The sequence below is a fragment of the Balaenoptera acutorostrata genome, chromosome X (genome assembly GCF_949987535.1).
Source record: "Balaenoptera acutorostrata chromosome X, mBalAcu1.1, whole genome shotgun sequence".
NCBI lineage: Eukaryota > Metazoa > Chordata > Mammalia > Artiodactyla > Balaenopteridae > Balaenoptera > Balaenoptera acutorostrata.
In genome coordinates this window covers 112,429,497-112,455,277 of record NC_080085.1, presented here as the reverse complement: position 1 = coordinate 112,455,277, position 25,781 = coordinate 112,429,497, and the positions used below count along the sequence as shown (strand labels likewise).

The 25,781-nt window shown below is 40.3% G+C and overlaps 1 protein-coding gene across 4 annotated transcripts in view; it reads right to left on the bottom strand.

Annotated features, from left to right (window-relative positions):
* Window positions 1-25,781, bottom strand: part of OCRL (OCRL inositol polyphosphate-5-phosphatase) — a 56,319-nt gene that overhangs the window by 13,138 nt on the left and 17,400 nt on the right. For 3 of the 4 annotated variants that reach the window (XM_057538508.1, XM_057538510.1, XM_057538509.1), the window contains exons 5-18: window positions 20,633-20,743; window positions 20,134-20,223; window positions 19,311-19,431; window positions 19,054-19,215; window positions 17,755-17,856; window positions 17,115-17,229; window positions 15,884-16,000; window positions 15,592-15,779; window positions 12,769-12,880; window positions 11,026-11,135; window positions 9,349-9,484; window positions 4,379-4,489; window positions 3,582-3,747; window positions 3,094-3,329 (exon numbers count right to left, since the gene is read on the bottom strand). In XM_057538508.1, the coding sequence (XP_057394491.1) occupies window positions 3,094-3,329; window positions 3,582-3,747; window positions 4,379-4,489; window positions 9,349-9,484; window positions 11,026-11,135; window positions 12,769-12,880; window positions 15,592-15,779; window positions 15,884-16,000; window positions 17,115-17,229; window positions 17,755-17,856; window positions 19,054-19,215; window positions 19,311-19,431; window positions 20,134-20,223; window positions 20,633-20,743 (1,877 nt within the window). The remainder of the gene's footprint in view (window positions 1-3,093; window positions 3,330-3,581; window positions 3,748-4,378; window positions 4,490-9,348; window positions 9,485-11,025; window positions 11,136-12,768; window positions 12,881-15,591; window positions 15,780-15,883; window positions 16,001-17,114; window positions 17,230-17,754; window positions 17,857-19,053; window positions 19,216-19,310; window positions 19,432-20,133; window positions 20,224-20,632; window positions 20,744-25,781) is intronic. The other variant, XM_057538511.1, reaches the window with a different exon arrangement.

The following is a 25,781-nucleotide window of genomic DNA, read 5'->3' as shown; positions in this document are numbered from 1 at the left end:
AAATATTGACTCACTAAACACACTGGACATGAGCCAATAAAGGTAGTTAATGTTTAGATTATCTGTAACCAAACTCCCTACTAACCTCGATTTAGAATTTAGCCATATTGTGCATACAAGTAAACTTTCTTAAATTATAAGAACCCACATAAACTCCATAATATTTTGTATCCAATGTATAATGAATAAATATTGACGATTATATGCTACTTAATATGCTAATTAATAAACCAGAAAAATCTATCTTAATTCTGGAAAAGAATAAGGATAATTACAAACAGATTCTCCTCTGTTTGCCACCTGTGCTAATCCCAACAGTTCTAGTAGCGGCAAAGTCACTATCAGGCAGAATGAAAAGGACTTTCGCCAGTTACTTTATTCTGCATTTGGAGGGAAGAGCATGTGGCACAAGAATCTTTGTGAAAACAGTACAGGGAGAGTCAACACAGGCACTGAACTCATTTCTGGTTTCACTCAAATTTTAGAGTAAATAATACAAAAAAGGACAACAGGTATCATTATTAATAGCCTTGTCTCATGGGATTTGAAATATCATCTTGGGTCTTGGAACAAGCATGAATAAACAAACCTAAGAAAGCATTTCAGAAGGTCAAAAATCAAGCCAAAACAGAGTGGGAAGGTACTACAAATGGGGTACAGATAATCTTAGATTTCTTGTTTACTGCCCCACACTACTATGGATAATTTCCTCATCAATGAGATCCAGGAATTTATTAAATGCAACAGGCTGTGAAAAGAATCAGAACCCTAAATCCTACAAAATAAAAGCTTTAACAGAATAAATGGTGACCACACACATACAATTTAAAAAGAACTCAGCAATTTTGTAATGAAAAATGATCCGGGTTCTATTTTTTAAAACTTTGAATCATGTGTGCACAAGAAGAAGAAAAAAGGCTTCCTACAGAGCCATTAACTCCACTAAAGATTTTGACTACTTCCTATTCATGGTCAAATGTGGTTGAATTACTTGATAATATTTTAAATAAAATAAACATTTTTAATGCTGGTTGAGTCTCCTTCTTGTCACTTTAATTAATATGGGACAATTGCAGTAAAAGGTAGTATAATGTGTCTGCCAACTCTGACCAAATAGTTCCAGTTTATAGGAAATAAGGTGGGAGGAGGGAGTACAAAAAGACAGGTTTAAAAATTACCAAGAGGAAACAATCAGACAAATTTAGGAAATGGCAGACCCCTGACTGGACAACTGTCCTGGACTCTTAAAAGGCAAAGTCATTAAAGAAAAATGGAAAGGACTGTTCTACTCTAAAAGAGACTGCAGAGACCTCACCAAATGTACTGCATGAACCCAGATCGGATCTTGGCTTTACAAAAGCTATGAAAGAAATTATTGGGACAACTGGAGAAATCTGAATACCGAGTAGCTAGTTTTCTTAGGTGTCATAATGGCATTGTGCTGATATAGAAGTTGTTCTTTTTCTTAAGAGAGGCAGGCCAAAGTGTTCACCGGTGAAGTGACACATCACCACTTAATTTCAAATGGTAGAGCAAAAAAAAGTATATGTCAGTATATGTGTATAAGGCATGTGGGTGTTGTTCACTGTACTGTTCTTTCAATTCTTCTGCACATTTGCCATTTTCATAATAAAAGTTGGGAAAAAGAAAGCTGGGAAATGGTGTCTGGGATGGAGGCAAGGGGTAGGAAAAAGAAAGGGAGACAACTTCATTTGGAACATATCCTAAAAGGTGAAATAATACATTCAAAAGATAGGAATATGGTGGTAGAAGAAAAAATAAGTATCATGAAAAATAACAGAATGTCAGGATATGAATTTCTGGAAAAAAAAATGGTTGTCTCTCAACCAGGGCTAATACACTCAGTCATGAGGGCTCTAGGGAAACAAGCATAATTCCAAGAAAGAATGCTGGGACTGAACTCAAGGGTTTTAATCTGCCATCTGAGTCATCGCTAAAACAATTCCATGGCAACAGAACAGATCACACTCCGACAAGCCAGCAGCCTGCCCGCCGGTCTAGCCCTCCCCGCTAGATGATACAATCACTGCTCCGGCTAGGCCAAAAGGATCAATGTGAATACTAATGGTAATGATAACATACGGCTGTCACGCCATCTAATTTTCTTTGGTAAAAGACCAAGAGTATACTTTCATAGCCCAAAGATGTCTGCACACAAATCCAACAATATTTTCACTTAGAAGAAAGGTTCTTAACAGAATGAACTTGTTACTAAATTAATTTACGTTCCTGAAGATAATAAGCATTTCCTCCATAAGGACATTGATATTATAGCTTGGTGTCAGGAAAGAGAAATCCTCCTCCTTTCTTTTCTTGAGTGAGTCACATTAAACTTGTATCAAACTTCAGTGCATATTATAATCATCCAGGATGCTGATAAAATGCAGATCCCCAGGCCTCGCACCCTGAGATTCTGATTCCGTTGCCAGAGGTGAGTGGGGGGAGGGGCCTGCACTTGTGTAAGGACCCCTGGGGGTTCTGAGGCAGGTACTCTGAGGTTCACTTATGGCCTGGGCTCCAACAAGCAGCTGAGTCTGACTTGGATTAGATACGATGATATAGTGAGGGGCTCTGGACTGGGAGTCAGAAAATCTGGGCGACAGATTTGTCACTATTTGGGCAAGTTATTGTCTCTGTGCCTCAGTTTTCTCATATATTTAATGAGGATAATACCACTCCCCCCCCCCCGCCCCGTTACTGGACCTCACATACATGCTAATTTATATAAAAATGACTTGAAAGTATGAAGAGCATAACAAGAAAGCATATCTTTATAACTCAAAGATATAAATCTTTGAGAAGGGAGGCTTTAATCTAATTCAGTGAACTTCGTATTATCTCATATTCCTGACAAGAGCCAATTACATATTACCTTCTCCTCTTTCCTTTTAGGCTTAATCCAATGAAAGGCGTGTTAAAGTGACATTCTTATTCTTATTTATCACTTGCCATCCACCCCCCACTTCCCCTGCCAGCCCTGACAAAACAGGAAGCACAGAGAGAAGGAGGACATCAGTTAAGCACTGCGAAAATTCTATCTAAAGGAGATGCATGTCTTAGGATGCCTCTTACCAAGTCTATGAGTTTGGTAACAGGAACTTCTCGGATTGGTCTTTTCATTCGGCACAAAGCCTCTAAGGATGTACCAAAACAACTTGGGAAGTAATTTCCACTGATGGTCAAGAAGTAATCTTTGCCTCGATCCAGGTGAAGGACAAGAATATCTTCAATCTTATCTTCCCCTGAGTTCAGGATGGTCACAGAGTCTTTGCTGACATACACATCAAGGGAAATGTCCACGGTCTCATCTGAAATGTAAGAGATGGTACATGATAACAGAAACTTCCAGTGGAAAAGCAAAAAGGGGATGAGAACCAACAGAAGAAGTGTCCTCTAAAAAAATCATTAAGTGATGAAGGAGAGATGGGACAAACGGAAGAGGGAGGAGCCCCAATACAATGACAGTGAAGGTGAGAGACATATGGTTAGAAAACAAGAAGTTAATCAAAGGGAGGGGATGGTACATCGCGAGCAGAGACAATGGTAAAGGGAAAACTCACTTGGCTCCAAGTAGCCCTCACAAGGTTCAGCCCGAAGCCATGGTTTGCAGTACTGGCTGTCATTAAGCTTAGGGATGAAAGAAAAATGGCAGGGAACCTGTCCATTGTTGCTGATCTGGAACTTCTCCTTTTGTAGTTGCCGAAACTTCACATTCTCAAACACAAACTGGGGAATAACAGACAGACACAAACATGCATCACTAGTAGGGGAAGAAAGTCAGTTGGATTATTCCATAGAGAATATGAATAAAGAATGAGGTCATTATTAACCATTATTAACTGCCGGGTGCACTCGCCAAGCGAGCCAGCTACCCACTGTCCCCTCTCACAACAGCAGAGAAGGAGCCAGGCAGCTCTTACTACTTCTCTAGGCTACTCTGATTGTTCCTAGGATCCTAAGAGTATAACCCCACCTTGGGTCAGGGCATGCATCCCATGACCAAGTCCTGGTTCCTGAGATATGAATTGGCCAGCAACTCTGAAATATTAAATAAGAGCAGCTAACATCTGAGGGCTTACTTTGTGCCCGGCGCTGTTTTAAGGGCTTTGCATGTATTAACTCGGGTAATCCTCACAACCTCCCCTTTATCCAAAAAAGGAAACTGTGGCTCTGAGAGGGTAAGACACTCGCCCACGGCCACACGTCTACTAGATGGCAGTGCTGGGACTGGAGTGGAGGCAGTCTGCCTTCAGCTCACAGTCTTCATGACTTTGCTGTGTTGCCTTCTCCTAGTAACATGGTTTCCCCTGTGCGACCACGATGGGCAGCAGATGGGCAGGCGTGTGTGTTTGCTCACCTCCCTCCGGCTGAGTTCTAAGGAAGGAAGGAAGTCATTTTCCATTCTGTCCATGATGCGTACAATATCTTCAAACACTTTCCGGTACCTCCGTTCATCCACAACCTTCACCTGAAAGAAAACGAACCCTCTTTTCAGTCTTACATGCGCGTAGCTCGTCTTCCTTTCAGATTACCTAACAGTTTAAAACCGGTCATTATAGCAACCATTTCGAATAAACTGTGGTGCAAACAACATCCTCAAACACTTTCTGAAATCTCGCTCCATCCACAACTTTTACCTGAGAAAAACAGACAGATCCTTATTTTAGTCTTATGTGCTCTCAACTTATATATCTCTAAGAGTCTAACCATCTTTAAAAAGGCCACTAAAACAAACATAAATTATGGGATCACACACTGTAAGGTAAAGGTGAGGTTAATTGGTTAACTTCTTGGAAAAGTTAAACCTCTGTGCTACGAAGCTTGGCAATAATAAATATTTGGGAAGAATATTTTCTTGCTCCATTGTTAAGTAATTTGGTGGTGGAGAAAATTTGATGATTGTGCTAAAACCTTTTTCCTGCACTATACAAACTGACAATGTCAAAACATACCTATCACTATTTCTAACAATGATCATAAAGTGCTGAAACAGCAGAAAAAATGACTAAAGCATTTAACTCTATTAGCTGTTATGCACAATGCCAAGAATCATAATACCAATATAATATAATATCAATGCTCAGATTATATGATGATAAAAGTATGTTAGTAAATAGACCCTATGGCCATTTTAGAAAACGGCCGATACAGAATGTCCCAGATCAGAGTAAAAGCATGACGATAAACAAATCATCTTGCCTCATAGATCGCAAAAACTCCCATCTGACACAGCACTTTCGGCTTCCTGACACAGCTGTGCTTTTTTTTTTACTATTAAAACTTTATACAAATTGATGCCCAAAACAAACAAAATTAACATAGCATTTTCACTTATTAAGGCCCCAGTTTCTTTTTAGAATAGAAAACTTCACAAATTCAATTTTAAAAAAAAGATTGATGTATGCAGTAGAGGCTGTAAAGAAAGTGTGGAAAATAAGAACGTCAAAGCTGAGTCTCAAAGACTGTGGAGGTTTTTATGTATCTGAACCATAATGATTAGAGAACTTAGGAGTAAGCAATCACTAGCGTCACCAGGGTGCCTACTACAGTGTTATATTAAGAGGAATTTTTGGGCTTCCCTGGTGGCGCAGTGGTTGGGAGTCTGCCTGCCAATGCAGGAGACGCGGGTTCGAGCCCTGGTCTGGGAGGATCCCACATGCCGCGGAGCGACTAGGCCCGTGAGCCACAACTACTGAGCCTGCGCATCTGGAGCCTGTGCTCCGCAACAAGAGAGGCCGTGACAGTGAGAGGCCCGCGCACCGCGATGAAGAGTGGCCCCTGCTTGCCGCAACTGGAGAAAGCCCTCGCACAGAAACGAAGACCCAAGACAGCCAAAAAATAAATAAGTAAAATAAAGAATTATTTAAAAAAACAAACAAACAAACAAAAAATACAAACATAATTAACATAGCATTTTCACTTATTAAGGCCCCAGTTTCTTTTTAGAATAGAAAACTTCACAAATTCAATTTAAAAAAAAGATTGATGTATGCAGTAGAGGCTGTAAAGAAAGTGTGGAAAATAAGAACATCAAAGCTGAGTCTCAAAGACTGTGGAGGTTTTTACGTATCTGAACCATAATGATTAGAGAACTTAGGAGTAAGCAATCACTAGCGTCACCAGGGTGCCTACTACAGTGTTATATTAAGAGGAATTTTATACTTTTTAAATTCTTTTTCAACATTTTGCAACTTAAAAATTTTTATTTATTTATTTATTTTGGCCGTACCGCACAGCATGTGGGATCTTAGTTCCCTGCAGGGATCGAACCCGCGCCCCTGCATTGGAGGCGCGGCATCTTAACCACTGGAGCACCAGGTAAGTCCCTTTGCAACTTTTTATTTCAAAAAGTATTTTACATATGTCATCTTATTTTCACAACAACCTGTGAGGCTACCAAAGCAAGGATTATTCTTCTCACAGTTGAGAATATCAAGGTACAAAAAGATCAATTAAGTTGCTCACTGCCACAGTTAATAGCAGAGGTGATATCTGGACCTCTAGCGTAAGACCCTTTCCAAAATACTGGATATGTGACAGGACCAACTTGGGTATGTCTTTTTTTTTGGGGGGGGGCGTAAGTCTTAAAAACACAGATGCCCCAGCTCACTGATCGCAATCTCCAGGGGGCGGGGTCCATGCATTTTGAAGCTCTTTAGGCAATTCCAATGTCCACCAAAGTCTAAGAACCAATGCAACAGATCCCATTACCAAGTGCAGGGGTGGGAACCCCATCTCAGCTTAATCTCAGCCAGCCCACAGCAAGTCTTCTGAAATTAACTGGCCCCTTAGCACTTGGTCCCTTTGTTAACAGTCACTGATGTGAATGGTGGTAAGAAATACAATGTGGTTCTTAAAGCCTCTAATCATAGCATGCCCAAGAGTCCAAAGTATGGGGTGGTTACCCAATAAAATCAAAGCTCTTCTCAGTGGGTTATCATGATCATAACCCTTAATGCACAGTAAGGATAATGAAGGGGAAAATGTTACCACAGAATGTCACCACTTGATACATCCACTTTAGAAAAGGAAATTACCAATAAAATTAGGAATTAAGAAATATGTACAATGAGCTAGATCTTTATGTAATAACACGGATAGCTCTCCAAGATACACCACTGAATTAAAAAAAAAAGTTGCAGACCAACACATATAGTATGAGACCATTTATGATATACACACACCAACACACAAAGCACCACCATATTGTGTATGGGTAAACAGAAAAGGTCTAGAACTGTGCTGTCCAATATTATAGCCAGTAGCCACATAAGGACATTCAAATTTAAATTACTTCAAATTAAATAAAATTGAAAGTTCAGTTCTCTCAGTCACACTTCAAGTGATCAATAGCTGCCTGCAGGTAATAGCTACTGGATGGGACAGGATAGATCTAGAACATTTCCATCATCACAGAAAATCTATTGGACAGTGCTGGTCTAGAAAGAAATAAATTCATAAGGGTAGTTGGCCTGGCTAGGGAGTGGGGTTTAGCGCAAAAGTGGGAGTAGGGGATAGAAGAGGCATTGAAGACCTTCAGCCTTATCTGTGAATTTTGCTTACTTTTATTTTTATTTTAAAGAGAAAACCCATTTTAATTCCTGTGTGATTTAAAAAGTATTAAAAACTAGAAAGGTAGACCTTTATTAAAGATACACAAAAATACACAGAAAGCATGGAAAAATTGTAAATATCCTGCTAGGAGCTCTGAATTAATATGTATGGAGTATTACAAATATTCTGAGGTTCTGAAAAGAAATACAAACAGAAAAGCTAAGCATAGCTGATGAAACCAAAAAGGTTAGTGGCTGGGGGAAAGACATCCTTTTAAAAATGGATTAAGAGAACTCAAATGAAGAAAACAGGGCAGTCCACAAGCACAAGCTAGAAATTAGGTGGGTTAAAAGTAGTATCTGAAGGTATATCTAGTCAGTAAGTTCTCTGGAACTCTGCAGGCATTGTGGGGGTAGGAGAAAGAACACCTATAAGTTTGGGAATTAAACAGGCTTAAGATTTGAATCTCAGCTCTCCTTCTAATTGCATGCTCTTAAAGAAGTTTATTTAAACTCACTGGTTCTCCACTTGCTCATCTGTTAAATGAGAAATATTTAACTCAAAGCATTGTTGTGAGGAGTAAATGAGATGGGTGTAAATTGCTAGTACAGTCTCTGGCACGTACTCGCTACTTTTTGAGGAACACATACTATTATTATTCATTATTATTTTAAAATTTCAAAATGGATAAAAGTCAAGTCATGATTGCCTCAATAAAATTTAGAATCTATTCTAAGATGAAGAACAGATTCTGTACATAAAGGAAATGCCCCAAAGTCATTCCCCTCTAAGACAGGAGCAGGATAAGACATATTGGTGAGAACCTATCTCAGAAGCCAAAAAAATCAACATACACACAGAGGAAAGAAATCTACCCTACTGTGCTCTTCGCATGTCTTACCTCATTAATCCTCTTAAGTAGGTACCATTGTCATTCCCATTTTATAGAGGAGGAAACTGAGGCAGAGGGATGTTACATAAATTTTCCATTGTTACAGTTAGAAAGTGGTTGAGCTGGGAGGCAAATTTAAGCAGTCTAGCTATAACGTCCATTCTATCAAGCACTGCCCGATATAGATTCTGCCAGATTACATGACTGCAGGTCTGGAAAAACTACAAGAAATAATCTAAATGTACTAGCTGTAATAAATTAAGTCAACAAGATCCCAAGATATAACTTGCATACTAATAACACACAGCTAGAAAACAAAAACTTTACTCACAACAGAGACAAAAAATTAAACAACTGGCCATTAATCCAGCCCAGGATGCAATAGAGTTAAAGAGAAATTTAAAACCTGTGCTCCTGGACGGGAAGACTTCACTATCTTAGTTAGTAGAACTAACAATATGCCTCTTAACATTATATACAGATTATGTTGTATTCTGACCGGTCTGTGCCTTTGTTCCTGCTGTCCCCAGCCCTCTACCTGGAACCTCTCTCCCGGTGCTTCCACTCCTTACTATTTATCTGATGAGGACCTACTCATCCTTTAAAACCTAGCTTTGAACTCTTCTTTATGTATAATGACTTTAGGAGGTGAAGGGTGCTACCCAGCCATTATGCAGCATGAGAAACATCTGTGTCACTAAAAGGCCATATGGACAGCATTTAGGAGGGTCAAGGGCACTAACTTCTCAATGCTGCAAATGATTATTTGGTTATGAAAACATTTATGGCTCACTGAATTACTGATCCGTTCTGAGTCTAAATGATGCTCTAAGAATAGATACTTAACACACAAACGACTGCATGAACAAACAAGTGTTTACCCCAATGTGGAAGAGAGCGCTAACAGGCTTGTGGTCACTGGTTTTCAGTTCCATGTGACTCCGGTAATGAAGCTGATTAACATTAATTCCTCTCCAGAGAATTCGGTCACACCAGGCTGGAACCCGACATTTCCCACTGCAAAAAAAGTAAGGAATTAGAATAACATACCACACAAGAACGGAATACCTACCACACTGGTTCAGACCTGAGTTAGGCCCTCTTGTTATCTGCTTCTCCTTCCCTAACGACTCCAACTATTATCTTCCCTACTATATTGCAAGCTCTGTGAAGGGACTGTGTCTGCTTGTTTGTCACTGCATTCTCAGCCCCTAGCACAGTATCTGATGTAAAGTAGGTGCTCAATGTATAGTTATCTAATGAATGAATAAACGGTGCTCCTAAGATTAGGATTATATCTTCAATAATGTTGCCCCAGGGGAAAACAGAATAGCACCTTCTTAAAATACCCTCAGAAGGACAGGATTATATTCAGAACACTTCCTCTTCGTTTGCTCTATCAACTGCAATGATGCTTCACAACAGATAGACAACTAATAAAATCTAAAAATCCAATCCTATATTCCTAGACTGGGCTTAATCACTGGAGATGGGTAATAGTAGAGATTTCTTTAAACCTGGACTTTTATGGATAAGTCGAGCTTCTTCTAATAAAGATGAACTAACACCTAAGCATGCAAGTCTGAACAAATAACAGCCCATAAGAATACCAAGGGGAGGGAAAAAGCCTATTCATCATTCTATTAAAATAAGCAACACCTGTACACCTGATCCAGACAGTGACACAAATAAAGTTCTTATCAGTAGCTCTTCAGTTGACTCTCAAGTCAGGTGAGTGGAATAAACAAGGCAATGTGCACAAGCCAAGATGTGTGAGAGTCACTTTCCACTTGCTGAGCAGCTCCCTCGGAGGACGGAGGACGGAGGACGCAGAGACAGGCTCCTCCCCACCCCACCCTGGCGCTCTCGGAGTCTAAAGAAGCTGACTATACCCAGGCATTCTTTTTTCTTTCAAACTTCTGGGCTCAGCCAGGTAGGAAACCATAGGAAACGAAGAAATAGTAGGTAGAAGACAAACAGTCACCAGGCACATACTGACAGGGGCACTTTACTAGGGGTGATCGGGAAATCAACGGGCCCCCTAGACAGTGATTCTCAGCTTTCTCCAGCAGTCGTGGAGGTCGGGCCCAGGCACTGGTATTTTTAAAAGTCCGGCAACAGAGTCTAATGTGAACTCAGGATCGAGAACCACCGTGCTGGAAGAACCTTTCATGGCTCTTTGTTTTCACCTCTGGTATCCTGAGTTAAAGAGTTGAAAAAGAGTTTGGGAAAAGAGCCAGAACAGGGCAACAGGTAAGGAAATAGGGGTAAGATCAGAAGGGCAAAAATCTAATAAGCAAATCTGCTGAGGTGAGAGAAATAAGGCATCGCAGGCAGCTCGTAAAACTTCGACAGCCTGACAGAGCAGTTCACACTCTCCTAAGGTGAGCTCACCTGTGAGCACACACAAATTGAAACCTCTTCTGTAATAGCACTGAGCCATTAGGTTTCTCTGTTTCTGGCAAGAACTAAAAATTTCCCAGCCCTTCATCAATTCAGAGAGACAGAAATAAGATCAGGGCTTAACCTATTCCATGAGGAGGTTCTTGTTATTTTACCTGGAATCCCATCGGTCTGTTTTAGAATCATACTTATACGTGGGGATAAACTTGATTTCCCCTTCCATGAAGTCAGCAAAAGCTTTTTTCTGTGTGCGCTGAATATTTAGCTAGAGGTAGAAAAACGTATCACATAAGCAGGGTAACACCATCTTAACAGAAGTGATAATCGGGTTGATCAGCCATTTCTAAGTATCTAAGTTCTGTATCTTTTGCAACTGTCGGAGCACATACATAAAATTTCTGTGCCTTATGAATTAAATTTTGACATTCCAACAGCATCTAAGCTCACCCACAGACAGGATGCTCATATGAGCATGTCACTAATTTTTTATTGCTAATGGTGGTCAGGGTAAAATGGAAAAATGAAACCTGAATAATCATAAGTTCCCTGATGTTAGCCCAGGTTTTTTTTAAATTTATTGAAGTATAGTTGATTTACAATGTTGTGTTAATTTCTGCTGTATAGCAAAGTGACTCAATTATACATATATATATTCTTTTCCTTATTCTTTTCCATTATGGCTTATCACAGGATATTGAATATAGTTCTCTGTGCTATACAGTAGGACCTTGTTGTTTATCCATCCTATACATAACAGTTTGAGCACAGTTTTAATTTTTTAAAAAAGCGCACAAATTTTGATTGGATAATTCCAAAAGCCAAATTCAGTGAATAGTTATATTGGGTTGGCCAGAAAGTTCATTCAGGTTTTTCTGTAACAACTTGCGGAAAACCCGAACGAACTTTTCGGCCAAGCCAATAGATCGTTTTGAAAGTTACCCTCACTCAAATATTTTACCAGAATTACATAAGATTCAGAACTTATTCCAACTGTACCCCCTTTGGAGGCAGGACAGAGGAAGAAATGCAAAGTTAGCCAGCCAACCTCAATGTGAAGGTAGACACAGCCAAGAAAGGCTCACTGTAAAAACCATTCTGCTGCAAAACACCGGAATTTTGACTATGTCTGAAGGTCAAAAGTCTCACGTTAGGATTTAAAGACATTCAAATCAAGTTGAAACATTTTCTTCCCTCAGTAAGAAGCATTCACTTTTAGCAGCCAGTATCCATATGCTAAAGTAAAATTTCAAGTCCTGTGCCAGGTTCCAAGGCAAATTTACAGAAAACTAGGTTCCTCAATATCATTTTATATAAATGTTACCATATCAATGCTTCTCACACAGGTTTTAACATCTATAAACTAGCAAGCCCCAACTTCTCAATCAGTTCCCATTAGACCACAGTCTGTGCTATTTGTCCCAGACAAACTTCTCTTTTGTGCCTCCCAATCCCCTCACAGGGCCTCCCTCTTTTACCTCCAAGCTGTTGCTGAGCCTGCCAAGTAATCATAGAGCAGCTTTCCCTGTTCCATCTGCCAAACCACATCAACATAGCTGAAGGCCCACTTCCTCCAGGAAGTGTTCTACAATTAACCCCACCCATTCTCCAACTCATTTATACAAATCTCTGAAATCCCTTCTTGATAAAGACTTAATGAATAAATGTTATATTGACTTTTTATCACTAACGTCGTCTCCTCTCCTCCCATGCAAGCACTTAATAAAAGCACTACAAACCTTGTGTGTATTCACTGCATCACTAGTCACAATGTTTTCCCCAGACAATGAGACCTTTCCATCTACTTCTAGAGTAAGACACAACTCCCATGGGTCTAACTCATAAACCTAACAATTTCATCTGCTGTCTAGGAAAGTACCTATAAAATAAAATTTTATTACCTGGTCCAATTTCAAGAGTCTCTGAAGGTCATTCTTATTAATAAGACTCTTCACTTCATTGGCATCAGGCATGCAAAGTCTGTAGTTCAAATCTCCCAACCAGATGACAACACTGAGGATAAAGAAATACATGAACAGAAATAGCGGTAATTAGCATAAAAATCAATCAGAGGAGAATGGAGAGAAGGAAAATGGGGAGATTATTGATAAGCATTCATTTATCACTATCTGACTAGGGGTTTAAGCTATAACTATCCTTTGGGGGCGAGTACTATCAAACCTGAGAGGGCTGAGGGATTACAAAATAGGTGGGAGGACGGGCACTGCACACATGAGGAACAAAGACAGGGAAATACGGTGTATGTGTGGGACTCAGAAACCAAGGAGTTAACTCCCTGAGAGAAGCATGTAGTTTATTTGCTGGACTAGCTTCAAAATTTCACCTGGCTACTTGCCAGGTCTCTAGGGGAAGAGAGTCTGAACGTTTTCTGCCTCTCTGAGCCCTGATGTTCTGCAGGCTCTCCACTAGGGTCTGCATGGTCTGAATGACAGCTCTCTCCGGCAGGGCCCACTAGCAAATGTAGGTCCAGGACTTTCTGCTGTAGCCAGTCTGTCTACCCCTGCCCCAGAACCGCAGTCCAAGTCCCAGGCAGGAAGGAGAATGGCAGGCCACGGAAGCCTCAGGCTCCCAATCACAGCAACAGACCCCCAGGTGTGCTGAGAGCCGCCCAGGGGAGACCCTGAAATTCCCACACCAAAATGGGTTCTCTTGTGAGCTATCTCAAGTTCCAAATGGGTCTCTTTGCCAATCTTTAAGGTCCCAGGTAAATAAATTTATGGAATTTGGGGGCAATTTTATGATTACTGATGTCAAGGCCTTGTTTTACCACTGTGAAACAGAATTCTATATGATCTTAATTGTTGAGACAATATGGAAAGAGGCCAACATCACTACCTTTCCCTACTCTTTCCTCAATTACCCCACTCTCTACTGATCCTAATACCCCCAAATTATCTTTTGTTTTCCTACTAATTCACATCTCAAACCACTATTCCAAATCTCATCACCCTCTCAGAATTTCAATTACTAGTATTAATTTCCTTACAACTAACCATTTTCTACTAACAATCCATTCCTCAACTGATTTTTGTTTCTATCCTTATTAAGTCCCATTCTTCACTAACCTTCCACATTATCCATTGGTGTCTTTAAATCTCCACAGCCCCTTTTCTTAATGATTCACAGCCAGTAAAAAGAATAATGTAGATCTATATTTACTGGCTTGGAAAGAGATTCACAATAAATAGGATAATACAATCCTATATAATGAGTATGTGTGTGTTTGTATGTGCATAGAGAAAAAGTCTATACCAGCACTATTCAGAAGAGATAGGGACTTCCCTGGTGGCGCAGTGGTTAAGAATCTGCCTGCCAATGGAGGGGACTCGGGTTTGATCCCTGTCTGGGAAGATCCCACATGCCACGGAGCAACTAAGCCTGTGCGCCACAACTGCTGAGCCTGTGCTCTAGAGCCTGCAAGCCACAACTACTGAGCCCACGTGCCACAACTACTGAAGCCTGTGTGCCTAAAGCCCGTGCTCTGCAACAAGAGAAGCCACCGCAATGAGAAGCCTGTGCACCACAATGAAGAGTAGCCCCTGCTCGCTGCAACTAGAGAAAGCCTGCATGCAGCAATGAAGACCCAACACAGCCAAAAATAAAACTAAATTAAATAATTAATTAAAAAACAAACAGAAGACATAGGACGCACATCACAAATGTAATTTTCAATTGTCTAGTAGCTGAATGTAAAAAGTAAAAGAAACAAGTGAAAATAACTTTAACAACAAATTCCAGGGCTTCCCTGGTGGCGCAGTGGTTTAGAATCCACCTGCCAATGCAGGGGACACGGGTTCAAGCCCTGGTCCAGGAAGATCCCACATGCTGCAGAGCAACTAAGCCCGTGTGCCACAACTACTGAGCCTGCGCTCTACAGCCTGTGAGCCACAAATACCGAGCCCGTGTGCCACAACTACTGAGGCTCGTGCGCCTAGAGCTCGTGCTCCGCAACAAGAGAAGCCACCACAATGAGAAGCCCATGCGCCACAACGAAGAGTAGCCCCCGCTCGTCGCAACTAGAGAAAGCCTGTGCGCAGCAATGAAGACCCAACTCAGCCAAAAATTAAAAAAAAAAACCCCAATGCCTTCTTTAAAAAAAAAACAAATTCCATTTAACTCAATATATGCAAACTTTTGTCATTTCAACATGTAATCAACACTTAAAAAGTTGAGATATTTTACATTTTTTCCCTCCTAAATTCAGTGTATATGCTCACAGCACATCTCAATTTGGACTAGCTACTTTCAAGTGCCCAACAGCCACCTATGGCTACTGGCTGTCATAATGGACAGCACAGATCTGGAAGGATACACACTGAATTGTCCACAGTGTTTTTCTTCGGAAGGAGGGACTGGCTGGGGAGAGCAGAGGTAAGAAATGAGGGATTTTTTACTTTTACCTTTTATTACATTCACAATGAACATTTCTATTTTATAATAAAAAATAATAAAAACTGATGTCAATTGACAGACCCCCTCTACCATTACCCTAGATGCCCACTAACAGAACTAACTTTTCCTCTGATAGCAAATCTAATTCCTCTGACTCAATGCATCTGCTATTCCTCAAACCCGCCCCCTTCTTTGTGACCCCAATCCCTAAACAATAATCTCTTCACTCTTCACATTTCTATAGCTTCTCACCACGTTTAGTCTCTTCTCACCTCCACTATTCAAAGGCTAAGGAAGACTTAACCACTCACTCATGTTTCATGATGTTCAGCTGCGGGAGGGTCTGATTTGGGACCACAAAACTCATTCGTGCGCAGATGTCCTTATAATCTTGATTCCTTCTCTCAAAGTCCTCCACGTGGGCAGCCAAGTGGGAATTGACAACGCAAAAGGTAGTGTTGTGAAATACAAATCTCACAGCTACCCCACCTTTGTTTCCCTGTTAGCAAGAGTTATTATTCACAGTTAGTACAAAGACGCAACTAGCACCTGAACTTCACATGGACATAAATCATAATTGAGCTCATTTCCAAAGTAACTCACCATCTTCCCCATGATTCCAGTCCCAACTGTTTCTGTAGCAACATCACGGATATATCGCCACTGATCCTTTCTGGCAAATATCAGGAGCATCATCCCAACAAGGCGGACCAGTTGAACCTATGAGTTGCAGGGAATTAGAAGAGGTTCATGTTAATACCACTCTTTGCCACATATCGAATTCCCACAACTAATTTTCCACCAAGAAGATATAACCATGCCCTAATCTGAATCCAAATCCTCTAATTTCCCAGTGGACCTCATAAAGAGAAAACAAAATTTCTCTGGGAAAGCTCTAATCTGGCTCTGACCAGTAGGAGTTAAAAGTCTTTGGAGACAACGAGTACACTCAGCTCTAGATTCATTATTTTAATCACTTTTTAGCCTACCATGAGTAGGCAGCATTAAAAATTCGAATAATAATGACAAAGCCTCTATCCCAGCTTGTTCCTTTTGCCTCTTCTTCCTAGTTTCTGATTTACAATTTCCTAAGAAATTAAAATGTATAAAATAACAATCCTTTTTACTTTTAAGTCTGTGAACTAGAAATATGTCTGAAATGTGTATTAGTCTATATGAGAGGAATAACATCTTCAGGAGTCTCATCACCTACATCAGCTGTTAGAAGATGCAGATGAAAATTACTTAGACAAATGACTCCTTTTAAAGGGCTTGGTATGGTAGCCCCATAATTAAAATAACTCTTCTGGTAGCCTCTACCATGTGCCTTCTAGAGACCAACAAATTGGGCCACCTTGCTAAAGTCAACTCTATTCTTGACTTACAACCAAGTTTCGAGCTCATTTAAATTCCACAACACTCCTGTTCTTGCTCCAATTCCAAAGCTTACCCTATGCACCCACATGCTTCAAACTGCTTTTCTGTAAAGCATCCAGTTCTGACCATGTCAGCAAACAATTTCCATCTTAAACTCTCATTGCAAAAATCACTTACCTTATGTGTCATCATTTGAGTTAATTATTGCTATGAGAACAATAAAATTCTTCTTTTCTCCTAAAAACTACCTAAGCAATGAAACTATAAGATCGGGAAACTTAGGGAATTTTTTTTCTAGGAAATAGGAATAAAAAGGATTAGTCTGTCCTATTCCAGTATTACACATGGGGAAGAATTCAATTAAACCACTCTTTTGGAACAAGCTATAGATAACAGAGTAACTTCTAGTGAGTTCTATTTAGTTGTATACTAAAAAAGATAATTAAATGCAGCTTACTTTCTTATACTTGGCTTTGGAATGCAAACCCCTCTCCACAGCCAAGGACCACTCTTGTTCCTTCACAGATTCAAAGTAGAAAAAGGCTTCTGTGCTCAAGTCCAGCTCTTGGAATCTGAGAAAACAAGAGGATGTGAAATCTACACACATCCCATAATTATCTCTGACTACCTCCTGTCCCATTTTCTGAGACATTAGATGAAAAAATGGGGAAGAGATAAATCTTAGAGAACTGCTCTATTGACTCAGGTGCTCAGTAAGGACAAGTAGTTTTCTTTTCAAAAGACTCCCTGCCACAAGTATATGCCCAGGCTATGCAAAACACAAACAAAAAAACCTCCATAAGGGATAACAGTAGAGCTTTGCTTATATATCCTAGAAATAGTCACTGTTAGAATTAACCTCAAATCTCAGTTTCTATGAAGTATATAGTTTTCTATGGGTTTTGAGAGGATTAGATGCTTCCTTACACAAATTTAGGTATCTGTTCCTTTATGATCTCACAAATTTGACCCACAAGTTAACTCTCACATATAGTCTACAGTAGGTTTTTACAAATGGTGGGGGAAAAAAAAGTAAAATGTCACATAAACTAACACCAAACATACAGCCAAAATGAAATTCCAGACGTGTATTTTACCCAATGCAGTAGATATCAGGAGGATTCGGATCACAGTTCAGCCAAGGTTCTAACCCACTATCTGGAGACTGGCCATTCACGTTCCATGTTCCAACAAAGAATCTAATACATGATACCAAAAAATAATTTAAAAACAAAGGTCAAGTGTGAATGTTCACAATAAGCAACATAATTTCTCAAACTGTTTTGCCACACACACACACAAAACCCTCCTGCATGTAGAAGACAAAGGCAGTGGGCTTATTCTCTCCAAATTTTACATCAGGTAAACCTACAGAAAGGAACCAAGTCTCTATTTAAAAAACACAAATTTAATTGCTCTACCACATTTCCTTTCTATTACATCCCATCCAAACTCATATTTGAAGGGAGAGCTTGTGGATGGGAAAGAGGTATCTTCATGCTATAAGGATGTCTAATATGGATAACTATTCCATAAGGAGTTGTAGTTAAATCCAAAAACTCACTTCCCGAAGGATTACAAGGACATCTGTGTAGGAAATTCTGTTGAGACAGATATAGTATTAAGGGGGAAAGCAGAAGGGAAAACTCATGACTGTCTTAACTGTTTACATACAAATATAAGCATCACGGGAAATCTGAAGATCTGGAGGTTTCAGCATAGGGATATAGTCATGACTGAATTAGAATAAATGAGGCATAATGGGATAGCAGATGGGACTGGAATCTTGGACTAAAAGGGTACATGCTGTTCGAAAATAACAAAGAAAAGTGTTGCTGCTTTGAACATCGGGATACAAGACACACACCACACATAGTGAGTCCAGAAAAGAGGATACCACCAAGATGAAATGAAAAATATAATAGAGGAAAGAATCCAAGATAGACCTCCCAATCAAGATGATTGGGTGAAACTTCCTTCAGTTAACTTCCCAAAGTAGGTAAATTAAAGTCTAGTGGTAATGGCGGACTTAATTTTCCAATATTGGCAAGAAGAAATTCAGCAGGTCAGATAAACACACTTGCTTATGGAATGTACTAGGAGACAATTCTCTAGTACTTGTGAACTTGACTTGGTTCTCTAAGAGTGGATAGAAAGATTAGTAGATGTGGTATCATTAGTAATTAGAAAATCCAAGGGAAATTGTAGCATTTGCATTATTTTGGATATGTATGTTATTGACCAGCATAAAGACAGGGGCTTGAATCAGCTCACCATTCTTTTCTTTATGCTTTTATTCTGAATTAAGCTAATTAAACTAATACCTTAAATACCAAAAGACCATTTTTCCCTATACCTACTAACGTTTAGCCTCAGTAAGAAGAAGAGAGACTAACCTGAAAGTCTGAATGTTGACATATTCTTTCTCTCGCTTTGCCAGGATGTGTTTGATGAGACCCTCCCGCTGCCCAGACTGGGTGTTTGGTACAAAGAGCTTCCGCATGGTATTGGTCACTTTGGGCTGTTCCTTGTTAGAAGCTTCTTTTTCACGTGGAAGCCTAGCAAATAAATGAGGAATTCAAAAGTGAAATTGCCTTAAACAATTCCCATGTGTGTCTCACACATGGGAAATCTGTTTCAACATAGGACTTACATTCTATTCACTGAAGATGGTGGGGGTGGCGGTTCCCGATGAACCCCTGTAGGCTGATTCTGCAAATTTATTTTCTTGTCCAAATTCAAAGATGAAAAATTATCCTCAAATCCAAGAAGCCCTGAAGGACACAGAACCCAGAGTGGAAGGGGGGAAAAGATAACATCCAACTTATCCAGGATTGACAGGACTTTGCTTTGATCAGCGGTTTTGGTTTGATCACTATTTGCTCAGTGGCATTACCAAACAGAAAGGTATAAGAGTAGTGATAACGTAGATTGGGGGAAGAAGCACATCTGTCCCTGAAGCACTGACATATTAACTAGAATGACAGTAAGTTACGTTAACTTAGAACGTGAATAATAAGAGCTAGTATTTATAGAAGACTTTTAGCACAATGCCTGTTTGATAGTAAGAAATTATATCATTATCTCACTTAATTGTCACAAAGACCTCATGAGGTAGGTGCTATTAAAAATCTTCCTATGTTACAGAAAAAGAAACAGAAGCTCAGAGTTGTCAAAGTAATTTGACCAAGATCATATAACTAGTAAGTCAGAGAACTGGGATTCAAACCCAGGTAGTCTGGCCCCAGAGCCTGCACTTTTTACCCCTCTGCTAAGCTGGCACTGAAAGAGCTAATGTGCCACAGAAAGGATCAGGAGTGAACATGAGTCAGTGGGTACGGACTTGATAAAACCACTCCATAGGAGAAGGTATCTGACACTGACATTAATCCACATTATCTTATCTGCCCAGATAAAATCTATTGACTCTGCAATAATCATAGCAACCAGGGAAAAAAAAAGAATCTTTTCAGTACCTGAAAAAACAGAAGAGTTGTCCTTAGTGTCTAATTTCTGGTACCAGCTGGATGAGTCCTTTTGCTCTGTAACAAGAAGTTGTGACTGCGCTGGAGAGATAAGGGTCATAGTCAGAATGGAATGACTATTCCATTGAATGGAATATACCATAACCAAAGGCCATTCACTCAGCACTCAAGTGCAGGGGCCAGCGCCATTCTTGAATACAAAGGAAGAGACTAAGAAAATGAGGGCAGCTCTGGGATCATCTAGGACCAGAGGAGGATTACAGTCTGCAGTAAGCTGTCCAAGGAATGAAACTGAATATTCTGGAAATTGACTCAGTGTCCTTAAAGCTGAATAGACTTATTCCCTAACCTATCCCTGGGGCCATTCTGGAAGAAAAAAAAAATCGCCTATCAAGGCTCTAGGGGTGAGGTACTTTGCTAATGGCCACTTGCCTCTGTACAGCATGTCCCATGCAAATAGTAGAAAGAAAACTGCTGAGGCTTGAGTTACCTTCCTGAGCAGCAAGGACCTCTGAGAGGAACTTCAGACAGTGTTCCTCATCAGGGATTTCAAAGCGGCGCTCTCTGGTCCAGTCCCCCTGAATCCGAATTTTGCAGCCACCTAAAAAGAATGGAAATCCATGTACATATAGCTATGGAAAATAATGTTTTCTTGGGATATTTTCAACTTACCAATTTAATAGGAGAAGTTCCAGATTGCAAATATTCCAGACCTCTAACGTGTGAAGCATGCCTATAAGATCAAGGGATTCGGTGTGGTGGTGGTGCTGGGGGTGATGCACAGAGGAAAATCTAATGAAGGCTGATAAACCGTGTAAATGAGCAGCCCAATATAGTGATATGATACATACTGAAATCACAGTTTCCTACATTCTGATATATCGCTCAAATGTCACTGTAGGAACCTCCAAAATCTAGCAGAAGATCAATTCCTCAACCACCCTCCTCCCATCTCCTAGCTGGAAATTCCTACCATTTCAAATCCAAATCATATAGTAAGAGTCTCTGAAGTGTGAAGGGAAAAAAGGAAATATGATGGTTTGTTCCTAGGTACAGATTGTACCCTGGCAATTGAATTTATAAGCTAATTAAAAAAGAAAAGCATAATGGGATTGGTTTGAATTATTCTGAAAAGAAGCATCTATACCTCATTTACCTCAAGTGAAAAATGTATGTCTTGAATAAACTCACAAAAACAATATAATGACCCATGTCCAGGAGTGGTCTGGTTCAAGTACAGTCAATTGGAAACCAGTATAATTAGAAGCAAAGTTATCTGGGACTTTAGTTTCTTATGTATATAACATACTGTCTCCCCTTTTCTAATGCCCTCTATTTACCATCAACTGTCTGGATATGGTGACCCAGGAAACCCATGTCCTTGTTTACATTCTTATTTTAACTGATTTATTACATTTATTGCTTTCTCATGGCCCTGGAAACTATAAGCTCCTTAAGGGCAAGAGGAGCTTGTATGCAGGCTGCACATACCGGTTATCCAACACAACACTCTCAATGGTCTCCCGGGGTTGTTTGGGACAGAGGGGCTTCTCAGGACTCAAGACTTCCAAAGCTAAGACAGGGAAAGTCCCAGGCAAACTGGGCTCATCGGTCACTTTATTGATAACAATGACATCAGACTTCACAGACAGAAGAAGGCATTTAATGACTACCAAACTGGACTCTTTCACACTTGTAAATAACAAAGAGATGAGAAAATAAAATGAAAATCGTAGTTTCTTATGGTAGAAATCCACTTCTGAACCTTTGACTCTCTCTTTCTTTGCATTTCTTTAAGTTTCTGTATTCACAGATTTAGTGCTCAGAAGACAAGAGATAAACATAGAGGAAAAAAATGAAAAAGAAGGCACCCAAGAGGACCAGCAATAAGAAAATTAATGAGGGTGCCACTGTAAGGTGGAGAAAAAAAGAGGGGGCATGAATAAGGACTGTCAATTAGAGCAGCCTTGAAGATACGATGGGAAAACCTCCTTCAGGGCACAAGTAGTCCTCTCTTTCTCAGATAATTTATATTAAAAGTAGAAAAAAAATTTAAAAAGAGCAGTTTCTACCTGATACAGACTTAGAACAAGAACACATATTCTCTCTGTCCCACAGTCCTTGAAAGATATATTTTAGCAAATATAAAAAATAAACTGACCCATTTAACGGACAGAAGATTCCAGAAATTGCTTACAAAATAACACTAGATGCTCTCTCACCATGTTGCATGGGAAAGAGGACAAATTACCCCCACCACCCAACCTTCTACTCTCCTCCCTTCCAGCCCCTATGGCCTCTTTGTGATCAGCAAACACTCCTCTATCTTCAACTTCTCCTCTGAATACTCCCTGCATCTCTCAGTAGTTCTCAACTAAGCGTGCATTAGAATTACCAGAGGCGCTTTTAGGAAATACTGACACTTGGGGCCCCATCCCAGGCCAAGAAAACAGAATCTCTGGGGGTGAAGCCCAGGCACTGGGAGTTTCTACAACACTCCTCCAGGTGATCTAGTGCATCCAGACTGAAAATCAGAGTCACCTGCAAACTGGCTGGCCCCTGAGACTAGCTCCCCCTGCGGCCCTCTTAACTAGAGGCTATTTATAGTCTTTCACACCCTATGTAATTTAAGACTGATGTCCTTATTTGTCCTAATGCCATCTCCAGACCATTCCCTCTCCTCCTCCCTCATGAAAAATACCTTCTCCTTTGAGGCTCACCCACTGGGCTATGCCAGCTTCTTCCCTTCCCTCCTCCATGAAATCATGTACCAACTTCCCAGAAACTTCCAAATCCAGGCCTGATTAAGACTTCCTCTCCACTCACACCCCTGCTTTAATTTTGCATCCCTGCAAAATTAGCACAGAAAGCTCAGTCAACACCTTCAACTTCCTCATCCAACGACCTTGCCCCTCCACCTCAGCCACCTACTCCCTCAGTCCCTACTGGGACTGCCTCAGTTATACCCTGAACCTTTCATCACAGAAACACCATCACCTCATAAATCTCTAATTCAGATATCCCACTCTGAACTGTTACTCCTTCCAGCTTACCTGCTCTTATGGGAACCTCCAGCGCACTGATCCCTCCACTTTCTCAGTATCCATTCACTTCCTCCTGCTTTCACTTCCCTTTTTATCAAACAGATGCTATCATTTCACTCTGTTGCAAAAACCCAGAACTGCCTTACCACTCTGTTCTGGCTAACACCTACATGGCTAACTCCCAACCCTCAGAAATCCAACTAACTGGCTTCTCTGTACTTATGTCTGAGGGAGTAAACCCCCCCCCCACACACCCCATTATAAATTGACTGCTAAGCTCAACGGGGCCCTATATGATAGGAAGCAATCTAAGTTTCCATAGTCAACTTGTCTCCCACTACTATTTGGAACCACTATTCACACCTTCTCATTTATCCTCAATCTTTGGATCCCCCTCTTCTCAAGTTCTCTTCTTCATACTTTATGAGCTTTACCTCATACTTCAGAGGAAACAGAAGCCATCACATGGAAACCTACCTGTATCTGTACTCATCTTCTCCTTTCTCTTCTGATGCAAGGAAGAAGAGTCCTATCAAAGGCCATCTTCTTTCTGAATTGCAACCCCTCAGGTTCTCTCAGGAATCTCACAATGATTCTCTAGACACCTCCCCCAAGTATCTTTAACCTCTTCCTCACACAGGCTCCTTCTCATCAGCATTAAAATAAATCGTGTTCTAAATCCTCCTCATTTAAAAAACAAAAAACCTTCCTGGACCCCATATCTCCCTCCAACTCCGGTCCACCTCTACATTCCCCCTTTGCAGTCAAGCTTTAAAAGACACACAGTTGCTACTTGCTAACCTCCCATTTCTCGCTTTAATCTACTCCAATATGACTTTGGCTCCTACCACCCCTCTGAAATTGCTTTGTTAAGGTCACCAATAATCTTCATATTACTAAATCCAATGGATACTCTTCAGTCATCTTATCAGACCTAGCAGCAGAAATCAACACTTGACCCCTCCTTGAAATAGTCTCTTCCAAAGGCTTCTATGACACCAAGCTCATCTATTTTATCTCTCTCTTTGGTCACTAATTTTTAGTGCCCTTTGAAGCATCTCCTCCTCTATGTGAACTTTAAAAAGTAGAGTGAGTTCAATCTTAAACCTTTTTCTCACTGTGTATCAGCACTGTCCAATAGGACTTTCTGTGATGATGGACATGTTCTTTAACTGCACTGTCCAATATGGTAACCAGTGACCTCATGTGGCTAAGGAGTATGTGAAATGTGATTAGTGCTGAGGAACTGAGAAACCGATTTTCTAATTTCGTTCTAATTAATTTAAATAGGCACATACGACTAGTGGCTATGGTATCTGAGAGCACAGCTCTATATACAGTCATATCATCTCTCATGGTTTCAAATACCCTCTATGTGCTAGAGACCCAGACTTTACTTCTGAGCTTCAGATGCATACATTCAACTGCCAATTTATCACCTACACTCAGATGTCTCAAAGAAATCTCAAAGTAAACATAGCTAAAACTGAATTCATGACCCCTACCCCAGGAAAACTCATTCCTCCTGCAATGTTCTTATTTCTGCAAATGGTATCACCATCCACATTCATGCCAGAAATCTGGGATTCATCCTTGACACTTCAGCTCACCCCCTACACCCACACCAACCTCTGTTGATTTAACCTCCAAAAACATTTATCAAATCTGTCCACTTCTCTCCATTCTTACTGCCACCACACTCTCTAGCTTTAACTACTGAAGGAGCCTCCTAACTGGCACCCCAACATAGGCATAAAATCCTTCATATTCTTTCAATTTTTAAAAATCTGAAAATCCAGATTCCTTATCATGGCTTACAAGACCCTACTGGATCTGGTCCTAGCCTGTCCTACCTTGGTGTCTGAGCCTTATTTCAGGCATCCTGGCCTTCTTTCATTTCAAAGAAAGTGTCAAGCTACTTCCAATTTGGGGCCTTTACACATGCGGTTCCTTTTACCTGGAATACTCTTCCCCATTTTCACCTGTCTCTTACTTATCCCCTCTGGTCTCAATTTAAACATCACTTCTTCAAAGAGGACTTCCCTGAGTACCCTGCCTAATTTAGTTAGCACTCTTATAAACTCTCTGTATTTCTCCTTGATAGCATTTATCAAAACTGCAATTATGGGGAATTCCCTGGCAGTCCAGTGGTTAGGATCCTGGGCTTCCACTGCAGAGGGCCTGGGTTTGATCCCTGGTCAGGGAACTGAAATCCCACAAACCACGCGATGTGGCCAAAAAAAAAAAACCCCAAAACAAACCAAAAAAAACCCTGCAATTATACGACTATACCTTATCAGTTTAAATTCTGTTTCCTTCACTAAGTTTCATGAAGTATCATGACTATATTGCTTTCTGCTATATCCCCAGAACACAGTACCTGGCACATGGAAGGTATTCACATGTTTATGGAATGCACTAATGGATTATAGGCATCTACGTGACACTAGTATCAAACAGCACAGAAGCAAGAACCAAAGCTGGAGGAGCAACCTTATCTATGTTGTTCTCTACTGATTGTGCAGCACGTAGAATAGTGCCTGGCAAATAGAAGGCACTCAACAAATACTTGTTGAATAATGAATAAAAGAGGGT